At 36.2% G+C, this 15,142-nt stretch overlaps 1 protein-coding gene across 3 annotated transcripts in view; it reads right to left on the reverse strand.

The window, feature by feature from the left end:
- Nucleotides 1–15,142, reverse strand: part of LOC150103081 (putative phosphorylase b kinase regulatory subunit beta) — an 860,602-nt gene that overhangs the window by 689,631 nt on the left and 155,829 nt on the right. For all 3 annotated transcript variants that reach the window (XM_090398411.1, XM_090398412.1, XM_090398413.1), the window contains exon 5: nt 8,559–8,666. In XM_090398411.1, the coding sequence (XP_090254537.1) occupies nt 8,559–8,666 (108 nt within the window). The remainder of the gene's footprint in view (nt 1–8,558; nt 8,667–15,142) is intronic.

Below are 15,142 nucleotides of genomic sequence, written 5' to 3' on the forward strand. Positions count from 1 at the left end.
GATGGATATGACACTGGTTATGTGGATAAGAAGATGGATGATGGACAGATACTCAAATAGTATGTGGAGGAACAGAATTCAGAAGGCAGGTGATTATGTTATGTGACGCAGTTATGTGACGCAGGGCTCTGTGCTTGGACCACTGCTTGTTTAATTTGTACATAAATGATATAGAAAATAATTTGAAGGGAAATATTCAGTTTCTTGGTGATGATGCAAAGTTGGGTAGGTAAGAATTAATTAAGGTGATGTAGAGAGCTTGCAGGATGATTTAAATAGGTTGACAGTATGGGCAAAATATAATGAATGTCAATTTAATGTGGAAAAGTGTCAAGTTTTGCATTTTGGAATAGAAAAATTACAAGTTATGTATCACATTGCTCCAGGAAATTGACGAAGCCAGGGATTTGGATGCAGCAGTAGATAGAAGGCTGAAGTTTAGCGGGCATATTGCTAAAGTAGCCAGGGTAGCTCACAGGATTACTTGGTTATTGAAGAACACACAAACAAGCAGAGAAAAGGGAGTTATCATTCCTCTTTATAAAGCCTTAATATGACCACATCTGGATTTCTGTGCTCAGGTCTGGTCACCTAGGTTTCTTGGGGATGAGGAAGTGGTGGAGAGGATCTAGAGGAGAGTGGTCTGTGGAATGCTTCGTATTGAGATAGATTGAGGGTTTGTGGTTAAAAGAGTTGGTTGATAGGTGGAAAAAAAAAAGGGGGGGGAGATATGATAGCAACATTTAAGTTACTTAAAGACTTTTATAGGATTGATGTAGGGGAAATGTTTCAATATTTGGCTAGAAGGGGAATAACAAGAGGTCATACATGGAAGTTGGGTAAGAGTCTGGTTAGCAAGAGTGTGAGGACTAGATTTTTTTTGCTTGGAGAATGGTGAATGAATGGATTGCCTGAGTTAGTTGTGAGTACTTTATCTGTTAATAGTTTTGAGGAGAGATATGATAGATATTGTGTTGATAGCTTGTGCCTCCCATAAGGAGTCTTAGAACTCCATGGAAGTGCCCATGCAATAATTCTTTTCTTGCAGATAATTTCACCACCTGTCTCTTTAACTGAATGACTCAATGTTTTCTTCTTAGTTTGACAGTGAGACTCAAAGGTTTTTTTTTTTTTTTTTTAAATGGCATATTGCAAAGATTGCCAAAACATTACATCAAATTACATGGTTGTTGAAGAACACACTAACAAGCAGGGATAAGGAGGTTATTGTTCTACTTTATAAGGCATTAATAAGACCGCATTTGGACTACTGTGCACAGATCTGGTCACCTGGATTTCTTGGTGATGAAGAAATGGTGGAGAGGATTCAGAGGCGAGTTACAAAGATTGTTACAGATCTGTGGGATGTTTCCTATGAGGATAGATTGAAGATCTGTGGGCTCCAAAAACTAGCTGATAGACGTAGGAGAGGAGATATGATATAGGCATATAAATTATTAAAGGGATTTTATAGGATTGATACTGATGACATTTTTAAGACCAGTGCAGGAAGGGAGAGAGAACGAGGGGGCCATCCCCTGGAGATTATGTAAGAGTGTGGTTAACAAGGGTGTTAGGACTAGATTTTCTGCTTGGAGGGTTGTGAATGGGTGGAATGCGTTGCCAGAGGTGGTTGAATGCTTTCTCTGTGAATCAAAAAAAGTGTATCAAGACACATTGCTGGAACCTGTGGTATGGCTCCTGAACAATTCCTTGTTTCATGGTAGACAGTGGACCTACAACAGGACTCAGCTGTGCACAGAAGGTGAAGACCAAACAACAGTGGTTGGAGACAAATGTGCCCAACCACATACCACCATCTGGTTGGCCATCTGTCAGTCCTGATCTGAAACTTTTGGCTTCAAACTGTGGGTGGAGCTTGAGTGAGTAGCCTGCAAGAAATGACATCCCAGCATTGCCAGCCTTAAGGTGGATTTGGAGTGGGCAGTGTCTCCATCGGATGTTGTGTGTGCCAGCATGAATATGTGACCTCACAGACTTCAGGCAGTGTGAGGGCAAAAGGGGGACATTTTGAACACTGAGTGCTGCTATATGCATGTTACATATGTGGTTACTATGTGCTGAAAGCTGCAAATGATTTACTGTTAGATTAAAGGTTTATGCACTGTTCAAATAGAATGGAACTGGAGACTTTTGGAGTGGTGATTACAGAATCATTTATTCAGGTGACGAGACGACAAAAAATGGAGTCATTGTGGTTCTTAATAAGGAATGGAGAGGAAGAGTAATCAACTCAGTAAAATGTAGTAGTAGATTTATAATGGTAAAACTAGAAGCAAAACCAACAAATATTATAATAATACAAGCTTACATGCCTACTAGCGACCACAGTGATGATGAAGTTGAGAGAGTATATGTAGATATTGAGAATGTAATCAAACTCACCAAAAAGGAAGATAATCTTATTGTCATATGTGATTGGAATGCAATCACTGGTGAAGGCAAAGATGGAAGAGAGGTGGGAAAGTATGGACTTGGATGGCAAAATAGACTTTTGGAGTTCTGCCACCAATTCGATCTGATCGTTACTAATACCTGGTATGAAGTACCAAAAAGAAGAAAGTATACTTGGAAAATTCCAGGGGATATAGGAAGGTACCAAATAGATTATATTATGACAAGAAATAGATTTAAAAATTAAGTAAAATCATGCAAAAGTTACCCGGGAGCTGATGTTGATAGTGACCACAATTTGGTTTTATTGAAATGTAATCTGAAATTTAAAAAGTTGTCACAACCAAGGAAAAGGCCCAAATGGAACATAAGTAACCTGAAAACAGAGGAAAACCATAGAAACTATAAACAGCAAACTGATGAAAGCATTAAAACTGGAGAGAGGGGAAAGAAAAACATAGAGGAAAAATGGACTCATTTGAAGGATACAATCATCAGGGCCACCAATAACTGCATATGATTAAGGAAGAAGCAAATAAAAAAACCATGGATCACCCAGGACATTCTAGATCTAATAGATGAAAGAAGAAAATACAAAACCTCCCTAAAGGAAGAAAACAAAGACAAATATAAACATATAAAAAATATGATAAATAGAAAGTGTAAAGAAGCAAAAGAACAATGGTATACAGAGAAATGTAAAGAAATAGACGATCTAACAAAGACTGGAAGAATCGATAAAGCTTATAACATTATAAAAGGAATAAGCCAGCAAAACAAGACAAGAAGTACAATTATCAAAAATAAACAGGGTAACATACTTATAGATAAGGAAGAAATTTCGGAAAGAAGGAAGGAGTACTTAGAAGATCTATATAGTGGAAAAGATCTAGATGCCAAGGCTATAGAAGATGAAACAAGATTTGATGTGGAAGAAATTGGTCCAACTATACTAAAAGATGAATTTCAATGGGCACTGAATGAATTGTCAGCCAACAAGGCACTAGGCACTAATAACATCCCCTCAGAATTAATAAAATACTCATGAAACATAACTAAGTCATACCTTTTCAAGATCATAAAGGATATTTATGAAACAGGGATCATCTCCAAAGATTTTACACAATGCTCTATCATACCCATTCCTAAAGTAAATAATGCAAAGTGTGAAAATCATCGAACAATAAGCTTAATATCACATGCTTCGAAAATACTACTCAAAATTATACAAAAAAGACTAACAAAGAAGGTTGAAGAATATGTTGGCAATGACCAGTTTGGATTCAGGAAATAGCAGGGGACAAGGGAAGCAATCCTAGCTCTAAGAACAGTTATTGAAAGAAGATTAGAGAAGAATCAAAATACTCTGATAGTCTTTCTTGACTTGGATAAAGCCTTCGATAATATTGACTGGAATCAAATGTTTCACCTCCTAAAAACAATAAAGGTAGATTGGAGAGATAGAAGGCTCATATTTAATCTTTACAAGCATCAAGAAGCCCTAATAGAAGCAGCCAGCAATACAACAAAAACCGCAATAGCAAAAATACGTAGAGGTGTAAGACAGGGGTGCTCTCTTTCACCCATATTGTTTAATCTGTACACTGAAGATGCAATAAATAAACTGAAAGAACTAATAGAAACCGGAACTAAGATAAATGGAATTGATATTAACTGGCTACGGTTTGTGGATGATATAGCAGTTTTAGCTGATAACGAAAACAAACTGAAAGCCACCCTAACAAAGCTGGAAGAAATCTTCACACAGTACAGCCTAAAAATTAATTATACGAAAACAAATTATTAATTACAAGTAAAGCAAATCCAATGAAAATAAACCTGGAAATAAATAATAACCTACTACAACAGGTATCCTCTTTTAAATATCTTGGAAGTTTTATCAGGGAAGATGGAAGAAACCAATCAGATATTAAAGGACAAATAATCTTGGCCAAAAAGGCATTCTACAACAGAAGAAAATAACTTAGCACCCAGCTCAAAAAAAGGCTAGCGAAAACATACATATAGAGCATTGCATTATATGATTGTGAGGCCTGGACACCAACAAAACAAGACATGAAAAAGTTGGAGGCATTTGAACTTTGGTGATGGAGAAAGATGATGAAAATTAGTTGGACAGAAAGAAAAAGTAATGAAGAAGTTCTAAATATAGTTCATGAAGAGCAGTCACTAATGAACCACATCAACAAGAGAAGAAAAAGCCTAATTGGACACCATCTGAGGTATGAGGGGACTGATTACAGAAATAATGGAGAGGACTGTAGAAGGAAAGAGGCCACGAGGCAGACCAAGAATTTCATATATAAATAGCATAATGATGCTAATCGGTGCTAAGAGTTATGAAGAGATAAAAAGGAGGTCAGAAGACAGGATGTTATGATGTGCTGTTATAACTAACCAATCTTCGGATTGATGCACCAAAGAAGAAGAGAGGCATGGTTGAAAAAGGCTTTTGATAAACTGCCACATGATAAGTTGCTATTGAAACTAGAACAGTTTCACTAGCAACTTATTGATTAGATTAGTGCACTGGATTGGAGATTGGCTATCTGATATGTATAAGAAGCAATATCCTAGAAGAGATATGTCACTAGTGGTATATCTCAAGGATCTGTTTTAGGGCCACTGTTGTTTAACTTGTATGTTAATAATATTGGGGAAGGTTTGAATAGGGATACTCAGTTGCTTGCAGATGAAGCAAAGTTGAATAGAACTATGAAGAACAGAGCAGATGTTGCATCTTTATAAGAGGACTTCAATAGACAGAGTGAATGAGCACAGAATTGGGATTATCAGTTTAATGTTGCAAAGTGTAAGGTTTTAAACTTTGAAAAATAAAGACGGGATATAGAGGGGGATACACTTAGTAAGGATATATTGGATGAGGAGGTGTAAGAAATAAGAGATCTGGGAGTGATGAATCCCTATCTACATTTTAGATCCTTTAGTTTTCAAAAGGATGAAGAAATACTGGAAAGGATCCAAAGTATTGACTGAGATGGTTTCTGTAATGTTGAGTAAGAGGAAAGGTTGAGAAGCAGCAATTTACAGAGTCTAGTAGATAGGAAAAGGATGATATGATAGAGAAATATAAGTTGGCGAGGGTTCTTATCAGATTAATGTTGTAGAGGTTTTTCATAGACTGACTGGATATGGGCGGGGAAAACATAAGAGATCTGGGAGGGAGTGATGTATCCCTATCTACATTTTAGATCCTTTAGCTAAGGCCATGATTTGGCCACATATAGACTACAGTGTATAGTTTGGTCACATGGTTTTCAAAAGTATGAAGAAATATTGGAAAGGATCCAAAGTAGATTGACTGAGATGGTTTCTGTAATGTTGAGTAAGAGGAAAGGTGAGAAGATGCAATTTACAGAGGTCATCCCTGGAAGCTGTATAAGGATGGTGTAGCAAAGGAGTGAGAAGCAGGTTTTTTTGCATAGAAAGTGGTGAATGAATGAATGCTCATGAGTGTGGTGTCTGCAGAGAATGTGAATGTATTTAAGGCACAGTATGATGAGTTGTGTATGACAGGAGAAACTCTCATGATGAATGTTTAATTCTGTGGAGGACTGAGGATAATAATAATAATAATAATCTTCATAGGCAAAGTGGATAGTAAATCCAACATTATTTCAAAGCCGAATGTAGAATCTAGGAGAGTTTTGTTAGTTGACTAGAGAGCTTGCAGGAATACATTCCTCAGCATTCACGAGTTGCCTTAATGTGGACTGCTTAAAAGACATAGGTGCTGCAGTGTCTATATATTTGCCCTTTATTAGTCCACCTCGATAAGGTTTCACTTGCCTGACAGCTGTTTCGAACTGGTTATCCACTTTGCTTATGTAAAATTACATAGGCAAAGTGGATATTAAATCCAACATTATTTCAAAGCCGATTGTAGAAACTATGAAAGTTTCACAAGTTGATCCGACACTTGCAGGAATGCATTCCTCAGTATTCATGAGTTGCTTGCAAGGTCTCTGTCAACTTACAAAACTTTCATAGTTTCTACATTCAGCTTTGAAATAATGTTGGATTTAATATCCACTTTGCCTATGTAATGTTACATTGCTGAAATAAAGCCGAAAATTTTGGTTCTTTATTTTAGTAATTACTTTTACGCACAGATCGAGAGTTCGCTTATGAAAAATACATGTCTCTAACATTTCAGGTTTCTTGGTACTGAACGACAGTTTTTGCTTTCTTAAGGTTTCTTCATGTATTTTTCTTAAGGTTTCTTCATGTATTTTTCTTAAGGTTTCTTCATGTATTTTTCATAAGCAAACTCTGGATTTGTGCATAAAAGTAATTACTAAAATAAAGAACCAAAAGGCTTTATTTCAGCAATGTAACATTACATAGGCAAAGTGGATATTAAATCCAACATTATTTCAAAGCCGAATGTAGAAACTATGAAAGTTTTGTAAGTTGACCAGAGACCTTGCAAGCAACTCATGAATACTGAGGAATGCATTCCTGCAAGTGTCTGATCAACTTGTGAAACTTTCATAGTTTCTACACTCGGCTTTGAAATAATGTTGGATTTAATATCCACTTTGCCTATGTAATTTTACACTGCTGAAATGTGGCCTTTCGGCTCTTTAGTGATAAATAATAATCTTCATTTCTTCTGACAATGTGTTTGTTCCAGTAGCTGACTCTTTCCTTTTCAACCTGGTTTCCTGATGAAAACAGGGCCTTGTCTAGAGCAAAACTAGAGCAATGCCCTGCATTAAATCTCATCATATTGTTCAATCATGTTTACTTTTAGTATACGCCCTGATGAAAACAGGGCCTTGTCTACTACAGCAATGCCCTGCATTAAATCTCATCATATTGTTCAATCGTGTTTACTTTTAGCATAAGCCAGTAGAGAGAACAATTTGGTAGGTTAAGTCCCAAATTGCCAGCAATCCTCATTCTTTCGGTACTCAGTGGACTACTACTAAATTCCAACGACAATGCCTTACCCATAGAACTAAACCATATTCTCAACACTTTCTCAGCTAATGGCTACCCTCCCAAAACAATCCAAAAAATATTGAAACCAATAAACCACAACCCCCCCCCTTCACAAGAAGGATTACTCTAAATCCATCACCATACCCTATATCAGAGGCAGCTTGGAAAAAATTACAAAAATCCTAAAAAAACACGGCTTAACTTCTTGTTACAGACCATATAAGAAAGTGGCATCCCTTATCTGCTCCACTAAAGAACCAACCTCCCCCACTAGACCTACCTGGTGTATACCAGGTCCCTTGCATCTGTAAGCTGTCCTACTTTGGCCAAACAGGCAGGACAGACAATATCAGAATTACAGAACACAAGGACTACATCCGGTTCCACCAATGCAGACCATGCTCTGGATAGCCGCCATAGAATACGGTGGAAGAAAGCCACGATCATTCACCATAGTAAATACAAGTACGAAAGGCTTTTCATGGAATCAGCCTCAGCCCTAAGAAATAATCCAAACCTCAACAAATTTGGCTGCTTGAGACTGCCTCAAATTTGGGAAACCTACATCAGAAGACCTCAGCCCAATCGCCCAAGAATACCAACATTGCCTGCTAGGGGGCACCAGTAGGACTTTAGGAGAAAGAATAGCTTCCTGCTTCGTCCTCATTTACTGTTTGCTGTGCCTGCGTGCACGTGTCTTGCTCACAAGTTCCTGTTGAAAATGGCAACGTGACGTTGCCAAAATATTGGATTTGTATTAAAAAGTTATTTTAATGTATATCCTAGTCTACGTTGTTATTTCCCTAAAATATTTAATAATAATGCATAACCAACGTCTAAGCCTTTCCACTAGAATTATTACTACTACTAAAACAAGATAAATGATGTGAAGATGAGGACCAAACATCAAGTCAGATGCCCAAGTCAGTTCTCTGTATTCCTTAAAGCGCTGTGGAGGTCCTCTCCCAGTTATCTGGCTTTGACACTTACACAAACCAACTAAAGCAACATATACTACAATTTTGTTCTGACTGATAACTAGGATTATTATTATGAGAAACAAAGAAAGCAGCATGGATTAAAACAAATTATTATTTGTGTTTTAATTAGCCATTATTCATACATTTGATTAAACATATCTTCAATTATCTTACTTGCAGATGTCCATATTCTTCATGAGAAACAATGGGTTGTCCTGTTTGCAAGTCAAATTTACTATGCAATGCATACTGAGGAGACTGATTCATTTTGTAGTTCTCCATCTATAAAAAGTAAATTAAAATAAAACTTTCATAAATATATTTGGAATAATTCTTTTTTTGTACTGTATTTTAAAATATCTTCACAGAAAATAAATAATTACCTAACTTATTCTAAATATGAGATATAATTTTTTGGTGATATATTACCAATTAACTTCAGTCTAAAAAAGTAAATTAAACATAATCTAAATCATGCAAATTAACCAAATTAATTTTAGCATGATTTAGAACTTGACCAAATATTCAGCACTACTTTAACTTTCAAAAAACACTTTATTCAATTAAATTTCAATATTTAATTGAATATCAATAATTTCAAGGGGTCAGAGGAATCATCAACAGAGAGCCTATTTGAGTATCAAATACCTATTACATCTTTTCTTGGACATATGTACTAGAGATGCATTCATGATATCCAATGGTAGCACATTCTATAAATCGCCATGTACTGCAAGAAGAACTCTTGGACTTCACATGCTTCCTAACAACACTCCTAGCAAGCTTTCGTAGATGACATTGACTTCTATCTCCACCAGCCATAAGCTGCAAAATCTCACTTTTGTCTATACCAGTGATGAAAAATGAATTGAATTTGAATAAAAAAAAAACTGATAAAATGGCCATTGACTTAAATAAACAACACCAAAACTTGACATTACATTTCTTGAAAAACCTAAGTCAAAATTTGGACTGAAATTAAAAAAATAATAATAATAAATAAATAAAAAGCACAAATTCAAACATAGCTTAGTCACTAAAATCCTATGAGAATGAGTGACTTACTGAATTCTCATGGGTCAAAAATAATGATTAATAGTATTAACCAACACCAAGAGGGAAAAAAAATACATTTATTAAACTCACTCATATTTTGCAGGTTTTCTACTCAGCATCAGCACTACTGAAAATTGGGGTGCACAGCACCTAGGTTCTTATTCTTGAACCCTGTTAGTATCCATTAGGGGAAGCTAAAGATGCTATCAACCAAACGCAAGTGATCGAACTAAAATGCTCCCAAATTCCTGCCCTAAAGGATCCCACCTGGGGCAAGGCCAAAAAATAATATCAATTAATATTGAAGGATTCTCCAATATCAAGCAAGATCTCATTGCAAATATTTGCAGAGATAATGACTGTGATGTGCTCTGCCTGCAAGAAACTCACAGAGGGGAAGGTGCTACATGACCTTACAACCATGGCATGAAACTCATCAAAGAGATATCCCATGATAAATATGGTAGTGCAATTTTTACAAAAGAAAACTTAATTCCATCATCCATTGACTCAACAAACAACAGACACATTCAGATTATTACAATCACATTTAAAAATATCTCAATCACCTCAGTTTATAAACTACCAGAAGAAGCTTTCTCCTTCCCCAACATCCTCCTCAATAATAATGCATACATGACTAATGTTGTATTAGGTGACTTTAACAGCCATAGTATTAACTGGGGTTACACAAAGTCCAATGAAGATGGAGAACTTGTTGAAAATGGGCTGAAAACCTTTCTCTAAACCTGATACATAATCCAAAACTCCCTGCATCTTTCAACAGTGACAGATGGAAGCAAGGCTATAACCCAGACCTCATATCTGTTACCTCAAAAATATCCAACATTTGTGTAAAAAGGGTTTTCAATCCCATTCCACATACTCAACATAGACCTATAATGCTGCAATTCAATCCAGCCATTATGCCTACCACAGTCCCTTACAGACAACAATTTAATTTCAAAAAAGGCTAATTGGAATGGTTTCATGACCGCTTCACTTCTCCATAGAACCAGTCCTTCCAAACCCTCAAAAGTATCCCCAATTTATAAAAATACTGACGAAAATCTCTACCAAACATATACTCCGAGGAGGCCTTTCCTGGAATGTGGTTCCAGGAAAGACCTGGAACTACATTCCAGGCCTTTCCAGTGACATACAAGCCCAATATGCTAATTATTCACAACTTTACAACACCAACCCCTTCTCAGAGGAGACTATCCATGCAGGAGAAAAATTTTGCTCCAAGATGGCAGAGGAAAGGCGTTCCTCATGGAAAAAAGAAATAGAAGCCCTTCACATGACCTATAGCAGCAGAAAGGCATAGAACTTTATCAACAGAATTAGGAAGGATTTCACTAAGCCATATGAACATTCACAGGTAACAGTTAATCAAATTGTTCACCAGCTGTTGCTGAATGGAAAATTCCCTAAAAAGCACCCAAAAAATAATAAACTTAGAACCCCCAAGTGAGGAACAAAATATGATTAACTCAGTTTTCACCATCACTGAACTCAATGCTGCCATAAACCTATTAAAACCTAGAAAAATCTGTAGGACTTGATGATATCTGTAATGAACAAATTAAACATTTTGGAAACACACTTGTCTCAGAACCCTAAGGATACCAACCAGCTGGAAGCATGCTAAAGTGGTGGCCTTTCTGAAACTAGGGAAAATCCCAACTGAAACAAAAAATTACAGACCTATATCACTACTCAGCAACCTCTTTAAACTCTATGAACAATTAATCAGGCTGGTTTTAGACCAGGCAAATCCTGTACATCATAAATTCTCAACCTCACTCAATATATGGAAAATGGTTATGAGCAAAAACTATCCAAAGGAGCAGTCTTTGTAGACCTAACTAGCATATGATACCATAAACCATAGGTTGCCAAACTTTTTCAGGCCACCGCCCATTTTGCAAGACATAAATTTTGTTACCCCCCCCCCCCATTATAACAGTTTGAATAAAACCATATTTCAAACATTTGAGACTGAATAAAACCATATTTCAAATACTCAATACTGTATTGTCAACATTTCTTCTTATATTCGGACATAATGAAGTAATAAAATTTGCAAAAATATTCAGAAAATAAAAGATTTAATTTACACTTTGTATGACTCCACTTATCTATCACACTTTCAACTGATGATTGTTGGCAAAGCACACAAAAAATAATGAAACTTATCCCTAAACCACTGGTATTTATAGATTTGAAATCTAGCCCGAATCGACTTGCATGCATTGACTTGTTTGCGATACCATCGTACTCGTACTTTGAACAAGTCACTGCAAGCACCCATATTCCTGTCAAAACATGCTGAATTGAGTGAATTACCTATGTAATAGTTGGCCGACATACTACTAGTTAAGACTCGTCTGCTGCATGGATAGACTAAAGCCTGTATGGCACGATCAATTTTTACAATAGCAAAAAATGCATACATTTTTTAAGTATATAAAAAATAGAAGTTAAAATATCCTGTATGACACGTTCAATTTTCTCATTGACATAGAAAATTGACATCTATTTCTATCTGACATGGTAAATTTTCAAATGATTAAATAATTGAAATAGGAAATTGATAAAAAAATTGATCGTGTAAGACGGGCATAAGATGAATTAAAATTCAATATTTAAATTTTAAATGATTATCTAATCTAGAAGGCTTCAGCGCCCACTGGGGGGGGGGGGGCAGTACCGCCCACTTTGGGAACCTATGCCATAAACCATCTCACACTCAGAAATAAAATATAGAGAATAACTAGAGACTATCACCTTGTCCTCCTGATCCAATCGCTCTTGGAAAACAGAAGCTCTTCTGTAGACTGGGGGGGGGGGAGGTAAGAAGAGCCATTGGCATCCCCAAAAAAATGGCCTTCCCCAGGGAAGTGTGTTATCATCATTGCTTTTCAACATCTACGTCAATGATCTCCCCCATCTTTCAACGAACTAGAAATTTTATCTACGCTGATGACTTTGCCATAGATACTCAATCAAAAAATTTTTAAGTCCACTGAAACTACTCTATCACTTGCCTTAAATAGTCTAACCACATATTATAGCAGTAATCAATTAAAACCAAACCCCTTGAAAACTCAGATTGACCTTTTCCATCTTAACAATAAGGAAGTCAACAGGAAGTTGCAGATTTCTTGGGAAGACTCTAAAATAGAACATTCCTGGAACCCAGTCTACCTCGGTGTGACTCTCGATCGCACTCTTTCATATAAAACACACATAGAAAAAACAAAGGCAAAAGTGACTGCAAGAAACAATATACTAAGAAAGCTTATCTCCTCCAAATGGGGTGCAGACCCTAGCACACTGAGATCTACCTTGGCCCTTTGCTATCCCCAATCCAATTCTGAATATGGATTGCACTATACCCAAAGAATAATACTGGTATTCCAACAGCCAGATAATTGTGAGTGTGGGACAACCCAGCCAATGGAACACTTTCTTTCTTGTCTCCCTTCTTCAATCAACTTACACAAAAGAGGACCTTATATCTTGCACAGAAAGAACAGTTGATTGCACAAGATACTGGAGGAATATCTGACCATATTTATTGTATAACTTATGTAAAGTTTTTTCCTTCATATTTTACTTATTCCCTGTAATATTCACCTAACCAAATTTAAGCTGTTCTCATTTGTAATGTATCCTAATTTGTTGTAAATAATGCTGTGCAATTGTCTAATACTGTACTACCACTTGTGTTTGGATACGAAATAAAAATAACTAAGAAATTGTAGAAACAATTTAAATTGAAAACGACAGCTAATGTCCTTACATGGTACCCCTCTATGGGTCATATAACCACAAAAAGTTAATTTAGAGAAGTCTGGCTATTAAATCTTAAAACGATAGTCTTCGAGATCTTTGAAAAATTGATATAACCAAACTTGTAGGGGTCAGGATATTGCTTCATAGCTGAAGCTGATTCTAAGAACAGCTTCAGTTGTTCTTAGAATGGAGGTATAAAAGTCTTGCAGTGGCTAAACTGCATAGTTCAGAAGGCCTGGACAGAGGGATGAATTCCAGATGATTGGAGTACAGCTCTTTCATAGCACCCATATATAAAAAGGGAAATAAAACTGAATGTGAGAATTACAGAGGTATTTCTCTAATGAGTAATTCCTAGTAAGATTTATGCAAGTATACTTAAGAAACAGTTGAGAAGGTTTATGGAAGGGAAGTTTGGTGAAGAACAAGCTGGATTCAGGCAAAGAGAGGTTGTCAGGATCAGATTTTCACTATATGACAAATAGTTGAGAAATCGTGGAAATATAACAAAGATCTGCATCTTTCGCTTGGTTGAACAGCGGGAAGGAGTGATGACAAGAGGCCATCCCTGGAAGTTATGAAAGGAAACTGTGAGCAAGAGGGTAAGGAGTGGTTTCTTTGTGTGGAGGGTGGTTGAGCCGTGGAATGCATTGCCTGATGGAGTGGTGTGAGCGAGAACGGTCAGTGAGTTTAAAGAGTGGTATGATAGACTTTGTGTTTCTCAGGGGGGGGGACCTCCCCTCGATGAGTCTTGACAGACTTTATGTCTTAGGAAGGACCTCCCTCGATTAGTCTTTTGACTCCTTGGAGGCCTGAATAATAATAATAATAATAATAATAATAATAATAATAATTTAAGTTTTGTAGACTTGCAAAAGGAATATGACAAGGCCCCAAGAGAAATCCTTTTCAAAGCACTACAGTTATATGGTGTTAATGGGGGAATTATATCAATAAAACATTTTTCTTTATTTGAGTTGTAAGTCAGCAGTTAGAACTGAAAAAAGTACAGGAAGATGGTTCAATGTTAAATCTGGTGTCAGACAAGGATGTACATTATCTCCTCTGTTATTCATTATCTATATGGATCATATTATGAAGGAAAGTGGTATTAAAGATGATATCAAAATTGGATATGTTAATCTCAGCTCATTACTTTATGCAGATGATATTATCCTTTTAAATAAATCCAGTGCAAGTCTGCAAAATTCTCTGCATAAACTGAATAACTTCTGTAAGAAATTTGGTATGAAAATCAGCAATAACAAGACAAAGAGAATGAAAATAGACAGAAACACTGAAAATATGTTTTTAAATTTTCTGTGTTCAATGTTTATATGGAATAAGAGAGAAATTACTGAAAACACTAAATTAACTGTATACAAGACAGTGTTCAAACCAATTTAAACTTACAGATCTGAGAGCTGGGTTAGAAGTAAAAACTCGATCAAAGACCACAGATAGGAGAGTCTTGAGAAAGGTTATAGGCATGAACAGATGGCATCGATGGCAATATCATATTAAAAATGAGGATATTAGGAAAGTACTTGACATTGTTAGCATCCAGAAATGTGTTAGCAGAGCTAATCTCAGGTGGTATTGTCACTTAAAAGAATGGGAGAGAAAAGATTAGCAAAACAATTGTTTTGCTAAAAAAACAACTGCAAGGTTTGCAAGAAAAAGAACCAGAGTCAGACCTAGATATAGGTGGATTGATAGAGTAAAAAGTGCCTTATAAGACAGAAATATAAGATCTGATAATGCTGGAGTCTTGACAGATAACAGATTGATTTGGAGGAAAATTATTGATAGGATGTTAGTAATAAGTTTTTCATGTAGTACTATCATAATATCCTATACATCCCTTGAGTATAAAGAGCAGACCAGAATGGTGACAC

This window comes from Typopeltis vanoorti, chromosome 9 (genome assembly GCF_054136105.1).
Source record: "Typopeltis vanoorti isolate ZY-2024b chromosome 9, IOZ_Tvanoo_1.0, whole genome shotgun sequence".
NCBI lineage: Eukaryota > Metazoa > Arthropoda > Arachnida > Uropygi > Thelyphonidae > Typopeltis > Typopeltis vanoorti.